Consider the following 24,492-nt stretch of genomic DNA (forward strand, 5'->3'; position numbering starts at 1 on the left):
AGAATGAATAGTGAAACCTTTACCAAAACACAGTTGGCTCATTAAAAGTGTCCTGATGCCAGAACAGTCGTGCCAGTTTCACTTGGTTCATTAAGCTGGATCTGGAATGGGTTTATTTTAATTGATTGTATTCAGTTTATAACTGCATAAGCACAGGCACGCATACACACACACACACACAGACACACACACAGACATATATATATGTGTGTGTGTGTGTGTGTGTGTGTGTGTGTGTGTGCGTGCGTGCCTGTGCTTATGCAGTTATAAACATTGTTTATAATATATATATATAATATACAATATATAATATTGTTTATAATATATATATATATATATATATATAGATATGTGTGTGTGTGTGTGTGTGTGTGTGTGTGTGTGTGTGTGTGTGTGTGTGTGTGTGTGTGTGAATGCATGAACTATTTACAGCATTCATTCATTCATTCACTATCTGAACCGCTTAATCCGATCAATGGTCGCAGGGTAGCTGGGGCCTATCCCAACAGCCTGCAGGCAAAAGGTGGGGTACACCCTGGACAGATCACGAGTCCATCACAGTATTTACAGCATGTGGAGGGCAAAATGGATGCAATCAATTATCAAGAAATCTTGAGAGAAAATGTGATGCTGTCTGTGATCATTATTCCAACCGGATAATGATCCCAAATTTACCTCAAAGTCTACAAAGCCACTGTAAATATTTGGTGGAATATGAAACATATTCAGTTGCATCGCACAAACCAGTGGACATGAGTGAACTAGAGACCTTTGCCAATGAGGAATGGGTTAAGATTCCACAGGAAAGCTGGTGTCTGGGTATGCATCACGTTAGCAGCAGGTCCTAAAAGCAAAAGACATTCTCTACTAAGCACAAAAATGCCTGTCATGAAAGGGTTGGATCATTTTAAGTCTGCAGTGGTCACTGAAAGTGGCATTTTCTATTGAATTTAAGGCTGACCTGTCTCAACAGGAAGTGGCAAAATAACTGTTGTAACGTTGCGTTACCTCTACGTGTCCGTAATATCTGGGCAATAAATTTGGGGGATTTTCTGGAAAATACTGTCTATATTGCAGGCAAGACATAAAAAGAAAAAATGTGCAACAGTTGTCTGGAATAAACACCTTGTTGGGACTGGTTGGAGATGACAGAAAGACAACCGCAACTCAAGTGCCTTATGGTTTCAACCAACTACCAAGGTTTGCAGTATAACATCTCTGAACCTGGAAGAAGATGGTCTGCAGTAGCAGATGACCACACCGGGTGCCAGTCCTGTCAGCAATGAACAGCAAACTGATGTCATAACACTCGCCAAAACTGGATAATAGAAGAAAGAAAATGTTACCTGGTCAAATGAGTCTCCATTGCAGCTGCAACATTCAGATGGATTTGATGTAAACAACATAAAAACATGGATCATCCCCCCCAGATTAGGCTGCTGGTGGAACAATGATGTGAGGAGGAGGAGATGCATTATGTGGTTTCAACACCACAGCCTACCTGAGGATTGCTGCTGATCATGTCCATCCTGTTATGAGCACAGTGTAGCATCTTCTGATGGAAACTTCCAGCAGGAAGATGCACCATGTCACAAAGCTCAAATCATCTCCATCTGCTGTCTTCAACATGACATTAACTTCACTGTACTTCAAAGACCTTCACAGTTACCAGTCACCTTTGGAATGCGGTGGAACATGAGATTCTCATCATGGATGTGGAGGTTTATCGTGTAAATATGATTCAAGATCTCTGAGGAATGTTTCCAACACTGCATATATAAGAGCATCCAGCCCAGCGTGAGCCTAAGTGTAGCTTATGACCAGGTTACTGAAGGGATTTGTGCAATGAAGACAATCACATTGTATTTTAAACTTAAACTTTCTGTCCTTTATGTGCAGAGCAGTGTTTTGCTCTCTATTATGTTTATTCCAGTGTTTGTTAATCTTTTCTCTCTCTTGAACTGTATATTTGTTACTCTTAGGAGTCATCCTTTCAGTGCCACCGGGGTAGACGACTGCCTCTCGGTGTGCAGACAACTGCTCACAACATTTTTAGAAAAAGAGACAAATGTTTGACTTTTTTTTTTTTTTTTAAAGAAAAATGAATTATTGATGTACACAACAATATCAGAATGACTAACTCTGTTTGTTTTGTTTTTTTTTCTATAAAAAAAGACCAAAGCTTTGTAACTCTTTCATGGCAATACTCAAAACAATAGGTGTGATTTGTAATGAATAAAGTGTGAAATGTGGTGAGATGTGTATAAGACCAAGGAAAGGAGTGGGGTGACTTCAGGTAAAATGAACCATTTAGACCTCTGGTTGCAATATTACAACAACACTTTAAGCCATACTGAAAATAAATCTGCAAATGTTTAAAAAAAAAAACAAAAAAAAAAACAAAACAACAACCCAGGGGGTGCACGGTGGCATAGTGGTTAGCACTGTGGCCACACAGCAAGAGGGTCACTGGTTTGATCATTGGCTGGTGCGAGGTTTGGACAGTGGCCTTTCTGTGTGGAGTTTGCATGTTCTCCCCGTGTATATGTGGGTTCTCTCCGGGTACTCCGGCTTCCTCCCACCGTCCAAAGACCTGCATATTAATTGGTTACTCTAAATTGCCCATAGGAGTGAGTGTGAGCATGAGTGGTTGTTTGTCTCTGTGTGGCCCTGCGATGGACTGGCAAGCTGTACCCTGCCTTTTGCCCAAAGACTGCTGGGACCCTGCGACCCTTCATCGGACTAAGCAGTTAGGATAATGAATGGATGAAAGAAAAAACCTCAAGACCTCATCTACATATTGTTTGTCTTTACAATACTAATAGAAAACAAGTTTTTATGTCTGGTAAACATGCTCATGTCTTCACACTGCATGTAAACTTCTCATCAGGTCCATCTCTTTGTTTTACTTAACTGGATCTGTCGAGGCTCAAGTGGGGGAATTTATTATGTGTAGAACATGACATACTATTAGTCAGTCATAAATCAGCTTTAAAATTTACTAAATTAATGTTGAACTATTTTAACTGACATACATTCATTCATTTGATTCAAAGCTACTTGAAGATGAACCCAAAGTAAATGCCGATAGGGTCTACACATGGTTTAGGTTCAGGTGATGATTGTCTTCATTCTTGACAGTGAACCAATAAGTGTTCTATAGATGAACAAGTCTCTTTTTGTAATGGGACAACCAGACAGCATTGTGGGAAAGTGGATTAAGATCACACCCTCACAACACACAATTCAGTGTCACCAATTTTTTTCTTAGTTTCCCAACTGACTGATCAAAATATCATCAATCTATGAAGGGTTCAAAGCCCTTTCAACTCTGCCTCACCAGGGTGTGAAATAAAGTGGATAAAATTATAAAGAAAATGCATTTTACATACATTTTTTCTAATATTATGAAAGTATTTGTGTGTATTTTTTTATATACATCTGGTACAAATGTACCTGGCCATTCATCTTCTTTTAACTGTTATAGGGGCTAATAGGGCATGGGTGAGGGTGGTGGGAGGGTGGGTGAAAGGGGACTATGGGTGTATGTGTTTGTGTCTATTTTGATGCAAATTGTTTTATTATGTAAAGCACTTTGTATTGTTTTTAAGCACGAAAAGTGCTATAGAAATAAGGGTTGATTTGATTTGATATATTTTTATCACACTAAATTATAATTGATATCTGAATATATTTTATATTTTTATATCTGTAAACAAATTTTTGCTGCGAATATAGATCTTTTTAAAAAAAAAAAAAAAAGTGTGAGCAATTGTCTCTTTTTCTATTAGTAGCCTACTGTGAGCAAGGTCGGATTATCCAATGGGCCTATGCCCATAATGTTTGCACTTGGGGCCCACGTGGGGCTCACGTAGGATAGGCATCAGCATGAAACCAAATGTACATAAAAGCCAGATGGTTACACCACAAATTCTGGTGCATTGCAATTGGTACCATTGGCTGAGAGATGTTAGAAATGTTGTTTCACAGTGTATCGTTCACAATTTTCACAATGTTGCGGTGGGGAAGGGGGTCCCTGGAACACTGGGCCCAGGGGCCTGTACATTTTTAATCCGGCCCTGACTGTTAGCAATAACCATGAAATCTCTTTCTTTTCCAAAGTTTCCTGTAAGAAAAAATAACTTTCTCTCCCCACGAGCTCTTCAGTAGGAGATTTGACGTTTATTGTGCTTTTTATTAAATCAGAAACAACTTGTAGAAGAAGCTTCTCCTCGCGTTACCGACAGAAAAAGCACACCCTCCCCCCGGCTCTCACCAATGAGAAACAACCTGAGGAGGAGACTCCTGCATGAAATCTGCCACCCTACAACTTCTTCCCCGACTTCACTCCCAGTCAGACCAGACAGAGCTTCCCCGGACCGGACTGGTTACCTGCACACCCAGCAATGGCGACTCCTCTCACCGACCAGGAGAAGCGGAAGGAGATCAGCATCAGGGGGATCGTGGGGGTGGAGAACGTAGCGGAGCTGAAGAAGGGTTTCAATCGCCACCTGCACTTCACCTTGGTCAAAGACAGGAACATCGCGACGCCCAGGGACTACTACTTCGCCCTGGCCCACACCGTGAGGGACCACCTGGTGGGGAGATGGATCCGGACTCAGCAGTTTTACTATGAAGCAGACCCAAAAGTAAGTTTAAGACATGGCAAAGTCATGACTTTTCATGCATCATCATAAAAAAAAATCGTCCTGTTGTTTCCTGTTTGTGGCAAGATTTAAATCTTGATTTTAAAGCTGAGTAATTGCCATATGTGTCCTCCCTTTTTACATGAACTACTTTTGTGTTGCATAAAACTGACAAGAAAGCCTGGTATTTTCAGGTCACTGCATCCTGTTTGTTTGGCTGTTTTATGCTTGGAAAGGCTGCCTGCTCCAGTTTCATTTATTGGCTGCTCAGCTCTGTGCAGCTTTCTGCACTCTTAAACTTTATGAATGTTTTTTAAAAGCACGCAGTTTCTGCAAAGACGCCAAATGTCCGCTGAATCCGTTTTGTTTTGTCCACTTCAGAGGGTGTATTATCTGTCTCTGGAGTTCTACATGGGAAGGACGCTCCAGAACACCATGATCAACCTGGGTCTGCAGAACGCCTGCGATGAGGCCATTTACCAGGTCAGGCACTGGTTCTGCAGAGGCTTCTGACCACAGTTGCACCATTTTGCAGACATAATGACTGTGTTCTTTTTGACTTGGTCTGCTGTAGCTCGGCCTGGACATGGAGGAGCTGGAGGAGATGGAGGAGGACGCAGGACTGGGAAATGGAGGTCTGGGGAGGCTGGCAGGTAAAATTATGCAAAATGTGAAGGATTCTTTAAAAAAAAAAAAAAAAAAAGAGCAAAAGAGGAATTATTTTTATTGCATAGGTTACAAGAGATGATTTGTAAGAAAGACAAACATCTACATGTTTTTAAAAATGTATATTTAAAACACAAGAAAACTGTCCTGAACCAAACCCACGAGAGACCACTCGTGTTGCATGTAAACACTTCATTTTCATTACAACACTGGTCCTTTTGTTATCTCCTGGCTATATTGGCAGTTCTCCACCAAATAACTTTGTGAGCCCATTGAACATGTGAAGCAACTAGCAGCCGTGGAAACGTTGCAACAGACGCAGCAAATGAAAACCCAACAACCCCAAAGCTGCACCACAAACTTCCTTCTAGGTCTCATTTCATGTTTAGTTTTTCTACATTTATGTCTAATTCTTCTTCTTCTTTTAACCCTCACAGCTTGCTTCTTGGATTCCATGGCCACCCTGGGTCTTGCAGCCTACGGTTACGGCATCCGATATGAATATGGGATATTTAATCAGAAGATAAGAGATGGCTGGCAGGTAACAAAATCCAGGATTATTAGGAAAGATGTAGCTACGGCTCAACCACAGTTTCCAATAAAAGTGCTTAACGTTCTCTATAAAAAAATTTTAAAAAAAGAAGAAGAAAAATAAAAGGATTCCCATGTCAAAGTCGATTTAGGCCAAAGTAGGAGTAAATTAGGTTGAAAAACATCATGAGCTAATCATTAATGAAGCTTAGATTGTGGCCTGCTTTGCTCAGCTCCACCAAAGTGGTGCAAGTTCCTTGCAGAAGCTGGAGTAGGATGACAAAACAGCATCAACGTTGTGTGTCTTGTGATAACGGTTCCTAAAACTGAAGGCTTTTGCTCTTTTGACTTCTGCTGTTTATTTGCAGTGTAAACATGTACCTCTGAACTCTGAACTGCACACACGCGCAGCGATTCTGCAGGCAGGTGGATGAACCTGTACATCTTACCCCTGCTACAAGTCCAAGCTGTTTGCTTGAATAGAATAAAACTGAATAGTATTTGATGCATTCCCAAACAGAGGCCATGTTGCTGCAGTGTTGTTTATTTGAGAGGGAAATATAAACATATCAAAGAGTGAATGCTGTAGGGTTTTGTTTTTTTTTTGTTGTTTTTTTTCTTTTGTTTTGGAGCTTTGCAAAGACTGAGCTGAGCTTTGCAGACTCACAATTAAATATCTGTGCAGAGATGCTTCTTGTCAGTAACGTGCAGGATTAAAGTCAGTCTGAAAACTGGTAGAGATGTTGTCAGGAATCTGTTCCTGCAGCTCCTCGTCAGTACTCCAGGTTTGTCCACTTCCCCAGTGACAATTAAACAAACTTTTTTTTTAACTTCCTCCCCCTTCTTGCATTTAAATCTGACTTCTCTTTGACTTGTACACATGTGTCTTATTTCGTGCTTTGCTTGGAAAGCTCAGTTTCTCCTCGTTGCTAGTTTTCCCCCTTGCAGGATTACTCATCATAACAGATATTGAGAAGTGCCAGAAGTACTAGCATTAATATCTGGAGTGGATTTGTGTCTGAATCAGCGAAGACAATGTTTCAGAAATGAAAGGATTACAGATGGAAGAGGGGTGTCCAGCTCCGCAAGCCTGTAGGTTTTCCATGTATCCCTGTTCCAACACACCAAACTCAATCCGATTATTGTGACCCAGGAGTGTCGGAAGCGGGATGCATCGAAAACCTGCGGGACATCAGCCCTCCAGGACTGACTTTGGACACCCATGAACTAGAACTACCACAACATGCTGCCATATTTCTAACACTCAAAATGTGCGAATTTCCTCTTTTCCTAGCTAAAGCTGCAGCATAAAGAGGTTGGTTTACCCTCTGGTCCAGGAGTCCCAACTTATCTCCCTGTCCTGGTGTGCTGTAGGTGGAGGAGGCAGATGACTGGCTGAGGCATGGGAACCCCTGGGAGAAAGCTCGTCCCGAGTACACGCTGCCAGTTCACTTCTACGGCCACGTAGAGCAGACTAAAGATGGTCCCAAATGGATCAACACACAGGTATGTGAACTCAGCTATTGGTCACGTCAAGCACAACCGAGATCAACATGGTTATCTTAAAATGTTTTGTTTAAAACCTCCTTTTTTTTTTTCCCCAGCATATTATTTTTCCAAGATCAGTGTTGTTTTGTGTTCCCTTTGCGCGCAGGTTGTCTTGGCGATGCCTTACGACACGCCCATTCCTGGCTACATGAACAACACGGTGAACACTATGAGGTTGTGGTCGGCCCGTGCACCCAACGACTTCAACTTGAGAGACTGTGAGTGACGAAGGAAAGCTTTTGATTCAAAAGTCAACTTTTGCAACACAGCCGCAGTATTTCCTTCAAATTTTCAGCAGAAAATCGTTGTGGGACTTAAAGCCGTCGTTGCAATCGCAGCATTGAATCTGCAGTTTGAAGTTTCAGCCGCTGTTATTGTGTTGATGTGATCTGTGTGCAGTTAACGTTGGAGATTACATACAGGCTGTTCTGGACAGAAATCTGGCAGAAAACATCTCGCGTGTTCTTTACCCAAATGACAACGTAAGTTCGGACTCCTAGCAGTCACGTTTTTGAGTATGTCGCTTGTGCCTGACTACACGTGTTGTTGTGTTGCAGTTCTTCGAAGGAAAAGAACTTCGTCTGAAGCAGGAGTACTTCGTAGTGGCGGCTACACTCCAAGACATCATCCGCCGCTTTAAAACCACTAAGAAGGGAAGCCTAGGTCGTGTTTCCTTCGAGAGCTTCCCAGACAAAGTAAGCTGGTTGAAAAAAAGGCGCAGTGGTGGCGTCTGTTTTACTGGTTCTGCAGTTATGTAAGAGGAAGTTCTCGTTTTTACATAATATGATATACTTTAAAATAATTATTTGGTCCTTTTATCAGGTCTTACAACCTCAGATGTGGAGAACACATGTTATATTATTAGGTGTCATTATTATAAAATAAAAAGCCAAAATACAAAAAAAAAAACTTTTTTTCTTAGCTGAAGTAATTTCCTGCATGGTGTCATCGGTTTCTTGCTGAAGAAATTCTGGTCTTTTTACATTTTAAAAAAAAATTATTATTTTTTTTTTTAGCACATTGAGGTTTGCAGGTTTTTGTTTATGCACATTTCTATCCGGTTATGGTCTTAACGTTGACTGGATCACTGCAGCAGCTTGGTTCTTTTCTTTTTCAGTCATCATGTTGAAGATTTGCTTTTCTGCTTGGGATCCTTTTCCTGTTGCACGATTTAGCTGTTCAAACACATGGCCTCACTTTCCACTCTTACAGAGGAGTTCGTGGTTCACTCGGTGACTGCAAAGCAGGTCCAGTTTCTGCTAAAGAAGCCCAAAACAACAGCCCGACACTTTGTTCTGACTGGCTGTTGTTTGGTTCCCATCAAACATGCTGCTATGCATTATGGTGAAACATCTCCACTGTTGCCTCGTCTGCTAAAAGCAGGTCTGGTTGATTCAGATGCAGCTTTGCAAAACTGAGCTGTTGCCAGATCATTGCACTGTGTGGCCTTGAGGTTCATTTGCCAAGATGTCCACTATAAATAGTTTTGAAATGGCTTCACAGCTTTTCCTGGATTCATGGGCAGTAATGGCTGCTTCTGTAAAATCCCAGCTGATGTTCTATAGAGGTGCTTGAACTTCCTGCACCTGGCTGCTACTTTGCCATTTAAAAAAAAAAAACAAAAAAAAAACCTCTTTGCCTATTTTCTTAAGTAATACCAGTGGGAACAGGCAGAAAATTCACTTTGTCATATGGCATTTGCTGCAGGTTGTTGATGTACATTGTTTCAGTTTTAGCAGGAGGGAGATTCATGCGGTTGTCATGTTTTCCAGGTCGCAATCCAGCTGAATGACACTCATCCCGCCATGGCCATCCCCGAGCTGATGAGAATCTTTGTGGACATTGAGAAACTCGACTGGGACACGGTGGGCTTAAGACATTTCCCCTCATTTAGAACCGCTTGCAGATAATGAGGAAATTGTAAGAGCAGTAGCATAAAAGCAGTTAAAAGCATGAAGCAAGAGCAATGAAACCAACACTTAGATGTTGCGTAATGTATTTGTGCAATGGTGAGAGTTGTGTCGCAGGTGATAAGGCTTCAAAGAGGCAAATAATTAATTTTGATAGGGGAAGTAGGGATTGTATTGAAATTGTTGTGTTGTTTAAACATGCTCAATAAGAATCTCATTCCTCCTCCTGCAGGCTTGGGACCTCACTAAGCGTACGTTTGCTTACACCAACCACACAGTCCTCCCTGAGGCTCTGGAGCGCTGGCCTGTGGAGCTGCTGGAGAACCTGCTGCCCCGACACCTGCAGATCATATACCAGATCAACCAGGCCCACTTGGATGTAAGAATCTGGACATAATCCAGCTGTCAGACTCATCTTGTCTGTTTCTCTTTTTCAAAAAAGTGACGCTACACAAGCCTAAAAACGAGTCCTCTATGTCTCTTTTAACCATGCAGAATATTGCCGCTCTCTTCCCGAAAGACATGGACAAGCTGAGGAAGATGTCTCTGATCGAGGAGGACGGGTGTAAAAGGGTGAACATGGCACACCTCTGCATCGTGGGGTCCCACGCCGTCAACGGAGTTGCCGAGATACACTCCAACATCATCAAGACAGAAGTGTAAGCGTTCACTGATGAAGGTGAAAGCATAAAAATGTTATGAAGTGCAATCGTTGAAAACTCAAGATATTCCAGATATTAAAACATTCTCACAACAAATGAGGATTGCATCGTTCTCAGGAAGAAAATTAGGAAACAGATGTCAGAGCAGTACTTGCTAAATTACAGTGGCCTCATAAATTACCACAGAAAGTTTGCAACTCGCCTTAACAAACCTGAACTGTGTGTTTTAGTGTTTACAACAAACGATGATCATTTTGCAGACGCCAAACTTACTTTTCCAGTTCCCTTTTGTTTCTAGCCAGTTCCTGTTTTGTTTTACCAGTGTTTCATCACCATTATGAGACAATTAGTGCAGGTTCTTCAAGGCCATTTATGCTTTAACCACATAAATGTGCTGCAGAAGTGTAAAACTGGTAAAACAAAACTAAAATTTAATCATGAGGCATACGTCAGTTCATTCAGTCCCTTGTAGAACAAACCAGTCAAAACACTAAGATCTTAAAAATGATGCCAATTAGGTAGAGACTATATATATTGGTCTGCTTTTTTTTTTTGTTAATATCAACCTGAATGTTCCTCTTTTCTTTTCTGCAGATTTCGTGATTTCAGTGAGCTGGAGCCAGAAAAGTTCCAGAACAAAACCAACGGCATCACTCCCAGACGCTGGCTGCTCCTCTGCAACCCCGGACTGGCTGAGCTCATAGCCGAGGTCTGTTTGCTGCTGAGTCAATGCCAGGAGACACTGCAGTGTCTGAACACCGCTAAATCTTTGGAGAAATCTTCTCCATCTGCAGTGCGATCAAACCTCGGCAGAACTCTGCAGCTCTGTCGGCTCCGTGTAAATGTTTTTGCCCCGCTGTCTGCTTGTTATTTAGACGGTGTTGTAACCTTTGACATGGTATTTTTTTAGGTCATTGGGGAGGATTATGTGAAGGACCTCAGTCAGCTGCAGAAGCTGAATGGCCTTGTTGAAGATGACGCCTTCGTACGTGACGTCTCAAAAGTAAAACAGGTAAAGAAACGCATCCAGACTTTTATACAATTCAACACTTGGCAAGAAACTTGGCTGTAAAAAGAGTTGGTGTCCACTTCACTGTGTCTGGTATATGGAGCAAGTACAAACAAAAAGGGAAGGGTTATGTAAGGGGAGACATGCAGGTAGACCATGGTAGGTGGCAAAAGCAGGGTAGGAAACAATACGACTTAAAATAGAAAATTCATTTCCGAAAGAATTAAAAACATAGATCCAGAAAAGCCAAACCGGAGCCATCATTAACTCCTAAACATAAGGAAACAACTCGGGTTGCAAGCAGTCATAGACTAAGAAATTAAATAGAAATCTGTATTTAGCTTCTAGATTTCCCAAATCTTAGTCTGTGATGATCTGGGTTGACGTCAGGTAAAGACCAGCGGAGGTGATGGCCATTACCTCTACAGTAAATATGCACATCTGCAGTGAAAACGCAGACACTTTCCTAATTTTATCAGCTGGAAGGAGCTTTGGTGGCGCTAAGATCACTTCTCAGGATGCTTCATTTTGTTAATGAACAAACAAAGGTGCGTTGAAACCTACCAACCCACCAGGAAACGTCTGGATCTTAATCTGATTGAAACTTTGTGATGGAAATGGAGGAAAAGTTTAAAAAAAAAAAGTCGATAGTAAAGCTGAAATCCTGTGAAGTTGATGTGTCAACTACTACATGAGAAGGTTGGGACCTGATTGCAGAACATCTAGTCAGTGTGTCTCATCACATGCAGAGGATGGTGTAAAAACCAGAGCGGCAAGCAGAGGTCTCTGTCTGTCTGCAGCATAAACTCAAGTCATGGTTTGATTAAATTTTCAGGAAATCTCAAATGAAATAAGGGAGCAAGGGATTAAATTTTGTGTCTGATCTGGATTTTTCATAGTTCTTGACAATGGAGAGGAATAATTTTGCCATTAAACCTTTTAAACAGAAATTTGGGGGGAAAAAAAGACAATAGCTTGGCGACGGTCTGCACTCGGCGCTTCTGGTTCATAAATTTGAGTCATGATTAAATGTTTGATTATTTAATTTTGAAACAATGTAAAAAATATATATTTTAATTTTACTAATGTTTTCTGTCATATCTGTGACATTTATATTTTTATATATACATATATATTTTTTTCCCTAATAATAATGATCAAACTTCTCTTCGATTGTAGTTCCCACCATTTTACTGGGAGTTTTGCTAAAACAACATGGGGTGCAACTTGGACTTTTATTTTTTTATTTTTTTTTGTACCATCTTTTAAATTTGACACCAGCTGTGTGTTTGAACTAGTACGGACAGGATTGTGTTCACAGCTTTGTTGCATCATGTCTTTGTTTCTCAACACTCTGCAGACAAACTACTGTTGTGTTGGAAGCATTTCGCTTTCAGATCTTGCTCATCACAGAATTTCAGCTTTAATCTTTCTCTTTAAACATTTATTTATTAGTATTATGTGTTAACTCTCAAGTCTTTGCAGTTTTGCATCTTGAAATATCAGTCATTTAAACGTACACATTCAGATATTTCCAGTCTTTTGTTGACTTTATTGCATTCTTTATGAAATCTATTGTTGCCATCATCATATTTCGAATGAACAAACATAAAAAAATCCAAACATATTTTAACATCTGATGTTGTTTTGCACTAATTTAACTTAATTATGGGCTTTAAATAATTAGAATATTGTTGCACTCTGTATATATTTACATTTTATTCCGGTATAATTGTTTGTTTTTTGTTTGTTTCCTACATGAGGTGCTACTTTTAATTCAGAAACTTCTAGTAACACTTTGCAACATTAAAAAAATATCTTTTATATTGAGCAGCAACTCACTGAGCCAGCAACTTTAGTTATTGGTTCACATTTTTTCTGATAACACATGAGAAAGACAAATGTGTGGAGATGAGTTGGTGGTGTTCCACCAGCTCTGATAGTTTTTCTGCAGATGAACATTTCAGCACATCCAGCCTTTTGCAGAAAAACTGCTTCTGACAGATCTGTGTTAATGGTGGCATAACGGTGGTCACATGGTTGCACCTTGAATCCAGGAATTTCACCCTTTATGAAATCCCCATCTCTATTTTTGCATCATTTCCACAAATCACAGCAGGAAGAATCGTTGTTGTTTAATTAAATTTCTGCATTACAACATCCCATTCTGCACAGGTCCAGACAGGACTCTCCTCTGATTCAGCACAATTTCACCTCAGTGGCTCCTTAGTTGCCAAGTCACATGTTTCATTGTTTGTCTCTCCCACAGGACAACAAGCTGAAGTTTGCCCAGTTCCTGGAGAAGGAGTACAGGGTGAAAATTAACCCGTCCTCCATGTTCGACGTCCACGTCAAGAGAATCCATGAGTACAAGCGGCAGCTGCTCAACTGCCTGCACATCATCGTCATGTACAACCGTAGGTGCAGCTCACTGTAATGCTTTGGCTCACCTGAGCCAGAAGTGACGTGACACAATCTGACATGTCTTGGTGCGGAAGATTCCACACCCAGCCGTGTGTCATGTTAAAACAGACATGAGGAATGTCGTCTCCTGAATCAGCTGTGGGAATTTTCCATGCGGTCTAAAGGTTGAAGTAACCAGTAGCAGCAGTTTCACCAGTACAACATTCTTTTTTTTTTTTTTTTTTCCCTTTCCTGCATGTCAAACCTTTTATCCTTTTTTATTGTTAGGACTGTTCTAAAATTGTCCTTTATGATCCACAAAGTCAGCTTCATGAGTGTGTGTTTGAATGTTTACATTTATTTGTTGAAATTGCTTCTGTATTTTTGCTCCCCAGACATCAGAAAGAACCCCACGGCACCTTTTGTACCACGGACTGTGATCATCGGTGGAAAGGTGCAGTTTCAGCCCAGCCGAACCTGAACAGTGATGTGCAGTAAACCAGCCGGGCTTAGGTTTGGTGAAGTGATGAGTATTGCGTTGTCACCCTCTGCAGGCTGCACCGGGATATCACATGGCAAAAATGATCATCAAACTCATCACCTCAGTGGCTGATGTGGTGAATAATGATCCTGTGGTGGGAAATAAACTGAAAGTCATCTATCTGGAGAACTATAGAGTCTCCCTTGCAGAGAAAGGTACCGTTTATTCCAAACTTGTGTTTTTTATTTTATGGCAAGGCATGTTTATTCATTAAGCACGATTCAACAACAGGGTGATTCAAAGTGCTTTACAGAGAAAATAAAACATTAGAAAATAAGAAGCGTAATTTAACATTAAAACAACAAAGCAAGGAAAAGGAAATGAAATCAAATAAGAACTATTAAAGTCATGATCAATTCCTACTTTAAAGAAACGTGCAGATTTGGACTTAAAATAGATTTAAAATAGGTTTTGAATAAAAACTACTGAAGTGCAGCTGAAGACGGGGGGGGGGGGTCTTTAACCTGGATTTAAATAAACTGAGTGTTTCAGCTGATCTGAGGTTTTCTGGGAGTTTGTTCCAGATATGTTGAGCATAGAAGCTGAATGCAGCTTCTCCGTGTCTCGTTCTGACTCAAGGAACTGATAAAAGACCGGATTCAGATGACCAAAACCAGTCTGTTAGGTTCATAATGGGACAGGAGGTCCCTGATGTACTTTGGTCCGAAACCTTTCAGGTTCTTGTAGACCTGCAACAGAACTTTAAAGTCTATCCTCTGATTGGCAGGCAGCCAGTGTAAAGACATCAGAACTGGACTGATTGAGTATGCAGGGAAACATACTTTGCATTAACTGGTTTATTTAATGTGCTCCTCCTCAGTAATACCTGCCACAGATCTGTCGGAGCAGATCTCCACTGCTGGCACCGAGGCTTCAGGAACAGGCAACATGAAGTTCATGCTAAACGGAGCTCTGACCATCGGCACCATGGACGGAGCCAACGTGGAGATGGCCGAAGAAGCAGGGGAGGAGAACCTCTTCATCTTTGGCATGAGAGTGGAGGATGTAGCAGAAATGGACAGAAAGGGGTAAAAGAGTCTCATCTGTAGGTTTCACACAAGATGCAGGTTAAATGTTGCTAAATGTTGTTCCTTTTGTTAGATATGATGCCATGGAGTACTACCAGAAAATTCCTGAGCTGAAACAAGTAATGGATCAGATCTCGTCTGGATATTTCAGCCCGAAAAATCCCAAACTTTTCAAGGACCTCACTGACATGTTGTTCAAGCACGACCGGTGAAGATAATTTCTTTTTTAACTTTGTCGGGCTCAATGGTTTCACAGAATTAACTGACCTTTCTCTTTAAATTTTTAAGGTTTAAAGTGTTTGCAGATTTTGAGGACTACGTGAAATGTCAAGAAAAAGTCAGCAAGCTCTATAAGGTAACAGCTGATCTTTGTCTCCCATTAATTCCCTGCAAAGAAAGTGAAATAATTCTGCAATCATGGCTGGATTATAATCACAAAAGTGTCTTTGTTTTATGTGACAGGATCCAGTGGAGTGGACGAGGATGGTGATCAAAAACATCGCCGCCACTGGAAAGTTCTCCAGCGACAGGACCATCGCAGAATACGCCACCGAGGTGTGGGGCGTGAAGCCCACCGACTTGAAGATCCCACCCCCGAGCGAGCCCAGAGAGGCCATCGAAGAAACGGCCAGAGCTCTGAAGAAAATGTGAAGCTGTTCCGAAACTGAAAGGCTGCCTTTGTTTACAACGCATTCAACTGCCTCCATTTACTGCTTGTAACCTGCATGGAATTAAACTTCTGAGGCCCTGAGGTGCTTTTAGAAACACACGTGCCTTTACTTCCTGTTAGCATCCGAGTCAAAGCTCTACTTGTTGGGTTCCACCACATTCGTGACTCACTGGGGAAGAGCAAGCTCAAGGGATTTATTCATTTCTAACATGTTAGGTTCAGGATGAGCAGAGGTTTCAGGAGTTTAGAGCCGAGTTTCACAGCAGCTGATGAATAAATGTTTATTACTACATTTGTGACTGTATGGGGGACGTTCGAAGAGATAAACTTGTCTGTACTTCGAGTTGTAGAATTTCTTTGGACAAATGGACACAATTTGTGCTTACATTTCAAATAAAAAACAAAAAACAAAACTGTGTAAATTGGTTTTAAAGGGTTTTATTTTTATTTTTCCAGAAAACTGTGGTTAAAAAAATCTGTCATCCAGAGAAGGAAAACACGCTCTACTGGCTCAGGTTTTGTAGAAATTTCCTGCAACCCAAAAAAAACTATTGAGATGGTATTTAAAAAAAAAAAAAACACACACACACACACACACACACGAAAGTACTGAAAGACAAAATATTGTCAATTTTTCCAGCAGAAATTCTAAAACTTTCCAATACATCAAGTCCTACTTTACCTAACCACGTCTGACAAGTTGGGGTCCAAGTAGATACTGCTGTGGGAAAATCCGAGATTGGCGTTGTAGGAGACCATTTCAACCCGCTTGCCTGTGTTGAATTCCCTGTGAGCCTGCAGTGATATCTGGTACAGCTGTATACAATAAATAAAAAGTACTTCAGCAAAGATGCAGCAACATTTACTGCAGGAAATGGTTGCAGTGGTGAGGAAGAGTAGCAGCCACTGTACCTTCTGACCCATGTGATAAGGAACAATATTGTCATCCTCTGCATGCAGAATGAGGAGTGGAGTCGTCAGCGTCCTCAAGCTGCAGATTTATTAAAGTTTCAAACGATCAGAGAAAAATTTCATGGAAAAAGGAATGTTGAATCAGTAAAGATTATACTTTCTGGTATGCTCTTCACTTAGTAATTATTAAAAGATGAGACTGAATATCTGCTTTTGACCTCACTTACTTTTTATCATTAGCAAATACTATGTTGATCCTCTCCAGTAGGTTCAAAAGCAAGCTCTCAAATCCTGGGAGGAACATGTACATCTGGAAAAAGGGAAATATGCAGCAATATCCTGTGCACCTTAATACCATAAAAACTTGCATAACAGATGTGGCTCCATTTAAAACACCAGCTTACATACCACAAAAAGTTAAGTATGATAAATCCGTCCTTACATAACGGCAGGGGTTAAAATTAGGATGTGATCACTTCAATAGCAAGAAGAAATTATATTAAATTAGGGTAAGAAGTATGGCAAGAGAAAATATAGTGGACTGCAGTTGTAGATGGTGTTAAATTGATTTCAGAAACTTGTTTTATGCTATTTTCTCTGGTTAAACAGAGTAAAAGGAAAATAATGGATTCCTCATTGTTATTCCTCTGACTGAAAACCGTCATAGTGTCTTCGGACGTCTACAAAATAGAAATAAATCTGATGTCAGCAACACTTTAGAAGAAATTGCCATATTTACATCATTAAATTTATTTATGCATTTAAGTATTTTGGCTACAAAATATACTAATTGGTGCCGGGGGAGGCGGTTGTGTGGGTGTTTTTACTTTTAAGACAAACACAGAGCCTCCAGTGGAATTATTTCACCTTAATGATTGCATTTAATCTCTATTTATTCTGATATATACACCACTGCCTTTGTGGTGCCTTCATAGATTCAAGTCCTCCATGTCACAGACACTAATAATGTGTCCTTTCCCATCACAAATTGTGCATTTTTTTCTTCTGACTTAATTTTTGGCACATGGAGCCAGAAGACTTTGTTTTTTCCAGAAGCAGCTGTAATATGGACTCATCTGACTACATAACACATCCCCACATTTTTTTTCACGTGGAATGAGCTCATGACCTGATGCTCTGCATTTTATCTGTGCAATTCTTCCTTGTCTGAATGGTTTTCCAAGGTACTCCTGTGGTAACACATTCTTGTAGAACATGTTTTTTATGCAGTACTAAAGGATTGTCACAGTGGTTTCAGCCTCATGCCTTTAGCCTACCTGGGACTTTGGGGGATTCCCTTTTTATATCCAATCCTGACACCCTTACCTCTCATCTGCTGATTTTATAGTTGGAGAATCGTTTCTGTTTTCCTTCCCTTTTTTCTCTTCCAATTTTGATATGCGTGTTGCTGCACAAAAATTATTCTCTCCAAGCATCACTGAGCGAGAAGCAAGGTACAACCTGGACTGCCAGTCTATCAAAGACTGACTGAAAAAGTATTATATATTGTATATTGTGGCTTGTGACCCATTACATAGTCAAATCATGGTTTTGAAATAAGACGAAATCAAAAATCTGTTTTTTTCCGAAGCAACAACCAGCCAAAGAGCCTGCAGATGTAAAATAGTGCAGTCATCCCACCTTAGCTAGTGGATGGATGGCCGCCACATTTCCAATTCTTGTGTATGGAGCTTCAAGGATTAAAGCTTCAACAGGAGACCCTGATGTTAAAGACACTTAATTACAAACTTATAAAAACATAATGAATACACTTAAATACATGCCAGAATTTAATTTAAAGGTTTTTATGGGCAAACTGGAAAAAATACAGGCTTTACTGTGGTTTAAATTGTTTAATTTTTTCTCATTACAGTAGATTTTTGACTGACTGGAATTGTTTGGGGGTTTTTTTTTTTTATTTAGGTGAAGAAAATTTTTTTTAAAAAACCATCTCTGCAAATAATGACAGCAAATCAGCTTAAAAGAAGTCAAGACTGAATTTGTATTCAAACCCACCTTGCTCTTGTAGTTTCCGTGCAGCGTTGGTTGCCACCCTACAAAAACAAAATGAATTTTTCAAAAGTCTGTTTAAATTTTTGTTTTGGACATGAAGAATAGTGGCCAAAACTGTTTGAAACATCATAAAAGGGAAACTGACCCAGAGCCCAGAGAGTGTCCCCACAGACAGACAACGCTACTTCCGCTTTGTTTCTTTACCCACTGGTACAGGTAGAGGGCATCACTGGTCAATCCAGACTCACTGGGCTCCCCAGTGGAATCTCCAAAACCTCATAACAAGACAAGTCACAGAATTTAATAGAAATTATATCAATGAGACAACACTGCACTGTAAATGAACACCATCATCTTTCTTGGACCTGCATTTTTTAAAAGAACAAAACTGCTCAGTCTCTTTTTTTCTCATTTGAATACAAAGAGATCACCAACTACTATGACAAGAAAGAACTGTTATCACTCAAAACATACTCATTTGAAAAGATATTTTAGGTTGGCTAGGTCTTAACATACCGATAACATAAAAGGCACAAAAAAAACTTAAAATATTACACCTTGTTTATATTTATCCAGCAAAACTAAGCAGTTTGTGAGTCACTAAATACACACCCAAATTAATGGTTTTAAGATCCAACTTTAACAGCAATAATAGTAAGTATCCACTTTCCAATTCTGGGCCACTTGGCTTAACATTATTGCTTCATTTCATTGTGGTTTGCACAGGTTTTATTTTATTCATCTATTTATTTATCTACAGCTTTCTGAACATCCCACCTTTTCGTTAGACTGAGGTCTGGACTTTGGGTCAGTTCAACATCTTTTTTCAGCTGATCAGCTGTTATTTTGCTGCTGTGTTTGTGTTTCCCTGAAAGCCCAAATAATCACTCCTCCGCCACCGTTCTTTATTGTTGGTATGAGGTCTTTGTGCTGATCTGCTTAAACCAAACACCTCTACTTTGGTCTTGTCTATTGAAAGGACATTGTTCCAGATGTTTGGTGACTTTTTCCAGATGCAAAATTGGAAACTCAAGTAAATACTATTCTTTATCAACCTTATAAAATCTGAGGTTGCCCCATTTGGGGTACTATAAAAAAAATATGGAAAAAATTAAGGCCATTCTGAACCTGTACTGTCTGTACTAAGGCTTCTCTTCTCTTTTTCTGTTTCAGAGTTGGTCTTTGCACAGGTAATGTTCACATACTGTACTATGATCTGATAAGAACAGGAGTCAGCAACTAGACTTGGCCTGGGTCCAAACGTTTTCTGACCAACTGAATTGTGGGGCAAAATGACACTTTCACAGTATTTACAAATTCATTTATATTTTATCATTATATTCAATTGGAAACTATAAAACAAGTTAATTGCATACCCTGTGTGTTGTTATATTTCTGACATTGTGTGGGCTGTAGTGTCCTTTATTGTTCAGCAATAGGTGAGAAAGTGGGTCATGGAAATGTAGGAATTGAACCTTACACCTGGTTGCGTGTAAGAAGCAGCTGTGTTACCAGGTGAACTAAACACCTACATGAGCATTCAGCCCCAACAAAACCAGTTCTTTTACTTATCTTTTTGTCTGGGTTTATTTTGGTCCTGATATGCAACATTTCTTTGACGGTTTAGTAACCCTGCTACTCTGGCCTGTTGCCTCTTCTATCAGAAAACTCAGATAAAACAGCTGGTAAACTTTACGCTTCCAAACCGAGCTTGGAAGGCTGAGTGGAGGAGAAACTGAAGCTAGCTTTGGGGTAAACTAGCTTCCCTTTACCCAGCAGCAGTGAAGCAGACACAAGACTGTGCTGGAACTAGAAAGAACAGGAAGCTTTCGCAGCTAACTTCCTCTGCTCTGGCAATACAGGTGCTATGTTGTGCATTTCTCTCTCCTCTCTCTAGCCCAACCATTCTTACAGGGGCTATGCCATTCTTTTAACACAGTGCTGTAAACAGAACCATGTCTGTGCATTGACAAATAAATGATGCAATAAGCTTTTTTCAATAGAATCTGGTAGCCCAGATATTATTGTCAACGGGCCACCAGTTGCACCCCACTGTGATAAAGCTTTAGATCTACATCTGCATTACTCCAGTAGGATTTTTTTTATTCTTTCATTTTCATTCATTTGTGCAGTGAGCCATTTACATTTTTTTCTGCATATTTCCAACCATTGATGTAATTTTGAATTGAGCAGAAAAGATTTGAGAGTAACAATAACTATCTTACCTCTGTAGTCTAAAGATAAGACATGGTACCCTGCAGCACTTAAGATCTACACAAAAAGAATTAGTATTTAATATCAAAGCTTAAAGACAAAAACATCCATCAGAAATATGCTGGTTGTGTTTAAGTACAGAATCCGCACCTTCACCAGTTTTACTCTGTGATTTATTGCCCTGCAGAAAAACAAATGAGAGTCATTAATAAACAAACATGTGGCTTTTAGACACATTTACTCCAACCAAAAAAGCCTTGTGTGCATTGTTCCAGAGGACAAAACCAAGGGCCTGAGTACTTATGCAATACCCACTAGACCCTATTAGGATCAATTTAAAGACCTCTACCCTGCTACTCTTATCCCACCTGGTCCCTACATTGCCATGGAGATAGATAATAACAGGATTGCCATCTCCCAGTGTCTCCTGGTACCAGTCAGGCTTTCTCCCAGCGGACGCCTCCCATTGGCTGGCAGGGAGTGTATGCCTATGAGACACACAGATAGAGAGGGAGAGAAAAGAAAGAGTGAAGAGCACAAACAAATGTGTTTGTGTTTTAGGGTATAGGGCAGGTTTTTTGAGTGGGTTTTTGTGCAGCTGAATAAGCGTGGCTCCATTCACTCAGGAGCCACCTGTGCTAGCTAAGCATGGTGTATGTTCAAGTGCTGATTCATTTAAATGGCTGCAAATGGCCTACCAGACTCCAACTGAGACGCCTTCCTCTATGTTGAGGTAGAAGTTGCAGGTGTGGTTCAGTACGTCCTGAGGACTGCCAAGATCCACAAAGTATGGAAACCTCACTGTGGCAGATAAGAGCACACAAGGTCAGTATGGGGTTGTTTTTGTCATACGATATTTTATTACAGTGTAGTGCTTCTTATTGCATCTAGCATGTGGAAATGCGTTGGACTATTTAGGGGATATTATATTATACTTGATAGAAATATTGTATTTCATAGTATTATGATGTTTTGAGTAGATACATCCAGTGGTGTATCAGCTTATATGGTTCTGTTCTATGTTTTTTATACAAATACACATTGATGTTGTGCTATATTGTATCATGACCCCATGCAAAGTGTTAATCAGTCGGTGTTAATCAATCGGTCAGTGCAAATATGCAGGAAATTAATGAAAAGATCAAATATGGGAAAATGTCTTCATTCATTCAGGCACCTTGTGTCCTAAATGTGCAAGTATGTGCAGAGAACCAAATGTCTTCACACGCTTCTCCCAAGCAGGAAAACTTTCTTGTAACCGAATAAAGAGGTCTTTAGGAGAAGGTTCATCAGACACCGAACTAAAGACTTGAACCAGGGTTGTGTCTTCATATCACAACATAGAAAAGAATACTTATAAGGGTTTTTCTGTGCTAGTGGCTTTTATATTGAAGTGAGGGTAGATGTAAAGCGAAAGGCCAAGGCTCGAACAGAATCAAGCTGCATCAATGAGCTTCTGATTCTACAGACAAGGTGCCTGCTCAACTAGTTGAGATATCCAGCAAACCAAGGTTAAACAGTATCTTTGGCTAGTTTGTTAGTATATTAGACAGTCTTAAGAAAGGAAAACATTGATATAAGGTTGCCGTGGGCCAAATGACACAAAACTGGACTGAAAATCAGTATGGAGGGATTAATCCTTTCTGGAGGTCCTCACACAACTACACAACAAAAGGCAGCCAACATCTCAAAGAAGTTTGGACGGTCCTTCAAAAAGCCTGGAAAACAAAGTCTTTTTAAAAAAAAAAACAAGTCTTAAAATTATAAGAAAATTTAAGACTCCTAAAGGTCAGGCTTTGCTTAAGAATATGACGCTTACACCAAATTTTGACAATAAAGCATGATAAGACTTTTACAAACCTCATTATGCCTAAAAACTGTATTTCTATTACATGCATTTGAATAAATTACTTTATATTTTCTAACAATCCTTAAAGAAAGAAGGGATATTTTCAGATTTTTGCTCGATATGGTATATAAACAGAATTTAGATATTGAGATCATTGCAGTGTTTAAACTCTGGCCTGTTCTAACTCATATTTAAATATTTAAACAATCTTAACATGCTCTGACTGTTTGATTAGACACTCAGGACGGGAAGCATATTACTTACACAAGTGAGCAAACACAGCATAGCTCAGTATCCAAGGGAACAGGTAGAGGATGACAGGTACTGACACATAGAGAGTTAACAGGTGCAACAGGGGTCTCCACATGTCTGCTACAGGTGAAGATGTTTCTATCCGCTCATCCAAATCTGTGTGTTCCTTTCCTCTTGTTTCAGTCTGTGTAGACTGAGGGAAAATCCACTTGCTCTGACAACATGAGCATTGTGAAATGCAGTTAAATTAGGTCAATGTTCAACTGAGACCAACCCTCAGCTGCTGCTTGTTCACACTTGACACAGTGAGGGAGACGTTCAAGGAGAAACAAATGTAAATTTTGTAAATGAAAAGTCCAAGGACAGCGGAGATAACGGAGAAAAAACGGTATCATGTGGAGCCACAACCATGTTTACATTAACAGGCAGTGCGTGACACAAACGCCCTCACCGCCACATTAGCCGCCCAAACGGAACCCCTACTGACGTTACGCTGCAAAGTATTCTGGGTAGTGGAGTTCTTTAAGAACAATGCTTTTTTATGTAACGTTGAGCATTTTGGCCTGTTTTAAAACAACAAAAGCTTGTTGTTGTTTGTTTGTTTGTTTTTGTTTTTATCCAAATTGTAACAATGACCATAACATAGCCTACATGCAACAAACCTCAGGCAGACCCAAACACTTCCACAGAGAAGAAATAGACCCATAATTAAAGAAAGATAATACAGGAAGTAAACACGTGGATAACTTTTGTAGTTGTTTTGTAATGCTATCTATGATTTTTGCAAATGTTATTCATCATTTCACGTCACTGTGTAGTCATTTTCGTGGCCCACTATTGGTTGTTTCTTTTAACGTTTGCTTATTTAAGGTCAAATTCAGCATTTGATTTGATTTATTTAGAATGTCTTTATGTGACTCCTTTAAAAAAAAAAAAAACCAAAAAAAAAAAAAAAAAACCTATTGGTTATTTGCATTTTTTCCACTGGTAAAACTTATGATTAGACTCAAAGAAATAATTTATTGTTGTTGAATGTGAATTTATGCAACAGTGACCATACAACACATAATAACCCTGGGTAAATAATAGTTGATTAAAAAATTTACTGGCTGTGTTCATTTACAAATTTAACTTAATGTAGTTTTTTTTTTTTTTTTTGTTTGTTTTTTTTTAAAAAAGAAGTTTTTTTTTTATCCTAAAAACAACTAAATATTATAATCCTTTTATGAAGTGATTTTAATTAAATAAAAAAACATGTTTAAAAAACCTTTTCTAACAGTTATTTCTATTTAGTTTATGTTCCCGAAATGGTTGAAAAATATAAATATCTTTACCACGACACAATGATTTCTCAGCTCAGTTTTGGGTGGAGAATCTTCTTCTGCCTTGTGTTTGGGGGCATTACACAATCTTAGTTGACATTTTTAAGTTATAAGGGTTTGTTGATTCAGAAAAGGGAGTTTCTGTTTTTAATTTCAACATTGGTGAAAAACACATCAGTCCAACTAAAGACAGTTCATCCCACGCAGCGGTTCTGCTTTGGGCCACTGGGGGCCGCGAGGGGGAACCGGGACCAGTCAGGCCGCTTCGCAGGCTCCCAGTCACCGCCCCTTCCTCCATCAGCCGCTTTTCAAAATC

General features: G+C 39.8%; 2 protein-coding genes across 2 annotated transcripts; one reads left to right on the forward strand and one right to left on the reverse strand.

Annotated features, from left to right (window-relative positions):
• Window positions 1-4,406: 4,406 nt before the first annotated feature.
• pygl (phosphorylase, glycogen, liver) lies at window positions 4,407-15,595 on the forward strand (the record flags this gene model as incomplete). The annotated part of the gene is made up of 20 exons (XM_079262746.1): window positions 4,407-4,649; window positions 5,028-5,129; window positions 5,221-5,299; window positions 5,750-5,853; window positions 7,218-7,349; window positions 7,498-7,609; window positions 7,791-7,873; window positions 7,949-8,086; window positions 9,164-9,256; window positions 9,534-9,680; window positions 9,797-9,960; window positions 10,558-10,672; window positions 10,874-10,975; window positions 13,242-13,389; window positions 13,771-13,829; window positions 13,930-14,071; window positions 14,737-14,944; window positions 15,018-15,152; window positions 15,233-15,299; window positions 15,407-15,595. 20 exons carry the CDS (start codon window positions 4,407-4,409, stop codon window positions 15,593-15,595), a joined length of 2,562 nt encoding a protein of 853 aa, XP_079118872.1.
• Window positions 15,596-16,049: 454 nt separating this feature from the next.
• On the reverse strand, window positions 16,050-23,294 carry LOC306772827 (lysophosphatidylserine lipase ABHD12-like). The gene is made up of 12 exons (XM_079262458.1): window positions 22,867-23,294; window positions 21,452-21,554; window positions 21,122-21,241; window positions 20,904-20,934; window positions 20,765-20,810; window positions 18,685-18,814; window positions 18,543-18,580; window positions 18,168-18,247; window positions 16,754-16,836; window positions 16,527-16,605; window positions 16,297-16,430; window positions 16,050-16,145 (listed from the first exon to the last, which is right to left on the reverse strand). The coding sequence occupies exons 1-12, from the start codon at window positions 22,967-22,969 to the stop codon at window positions 16,118-16,120; spliced, it is 975 nt and encodes a 324-aa protein (XP_079118584.1). The 5' UTR covers window positions 22,970-23,294; the 3' UTR covers window positions 16,050-16,117.
• Window positions 23,295-24,492: the final 1,198 nt, after the last annotated feature.

Source organism: Telmatherina bonti (assembly GCF_933228915.1).
Source record: "Telmatherina bonti genome assembly, chromosome: 22".
Taxonomy (NCBI): domain Eukaryota; kingdom Metazoa; phylum Chordata; class Actinopteri; order Atheriniformes; family Telmatherinidae; genus Telmatherina; species Telmatherina bonti.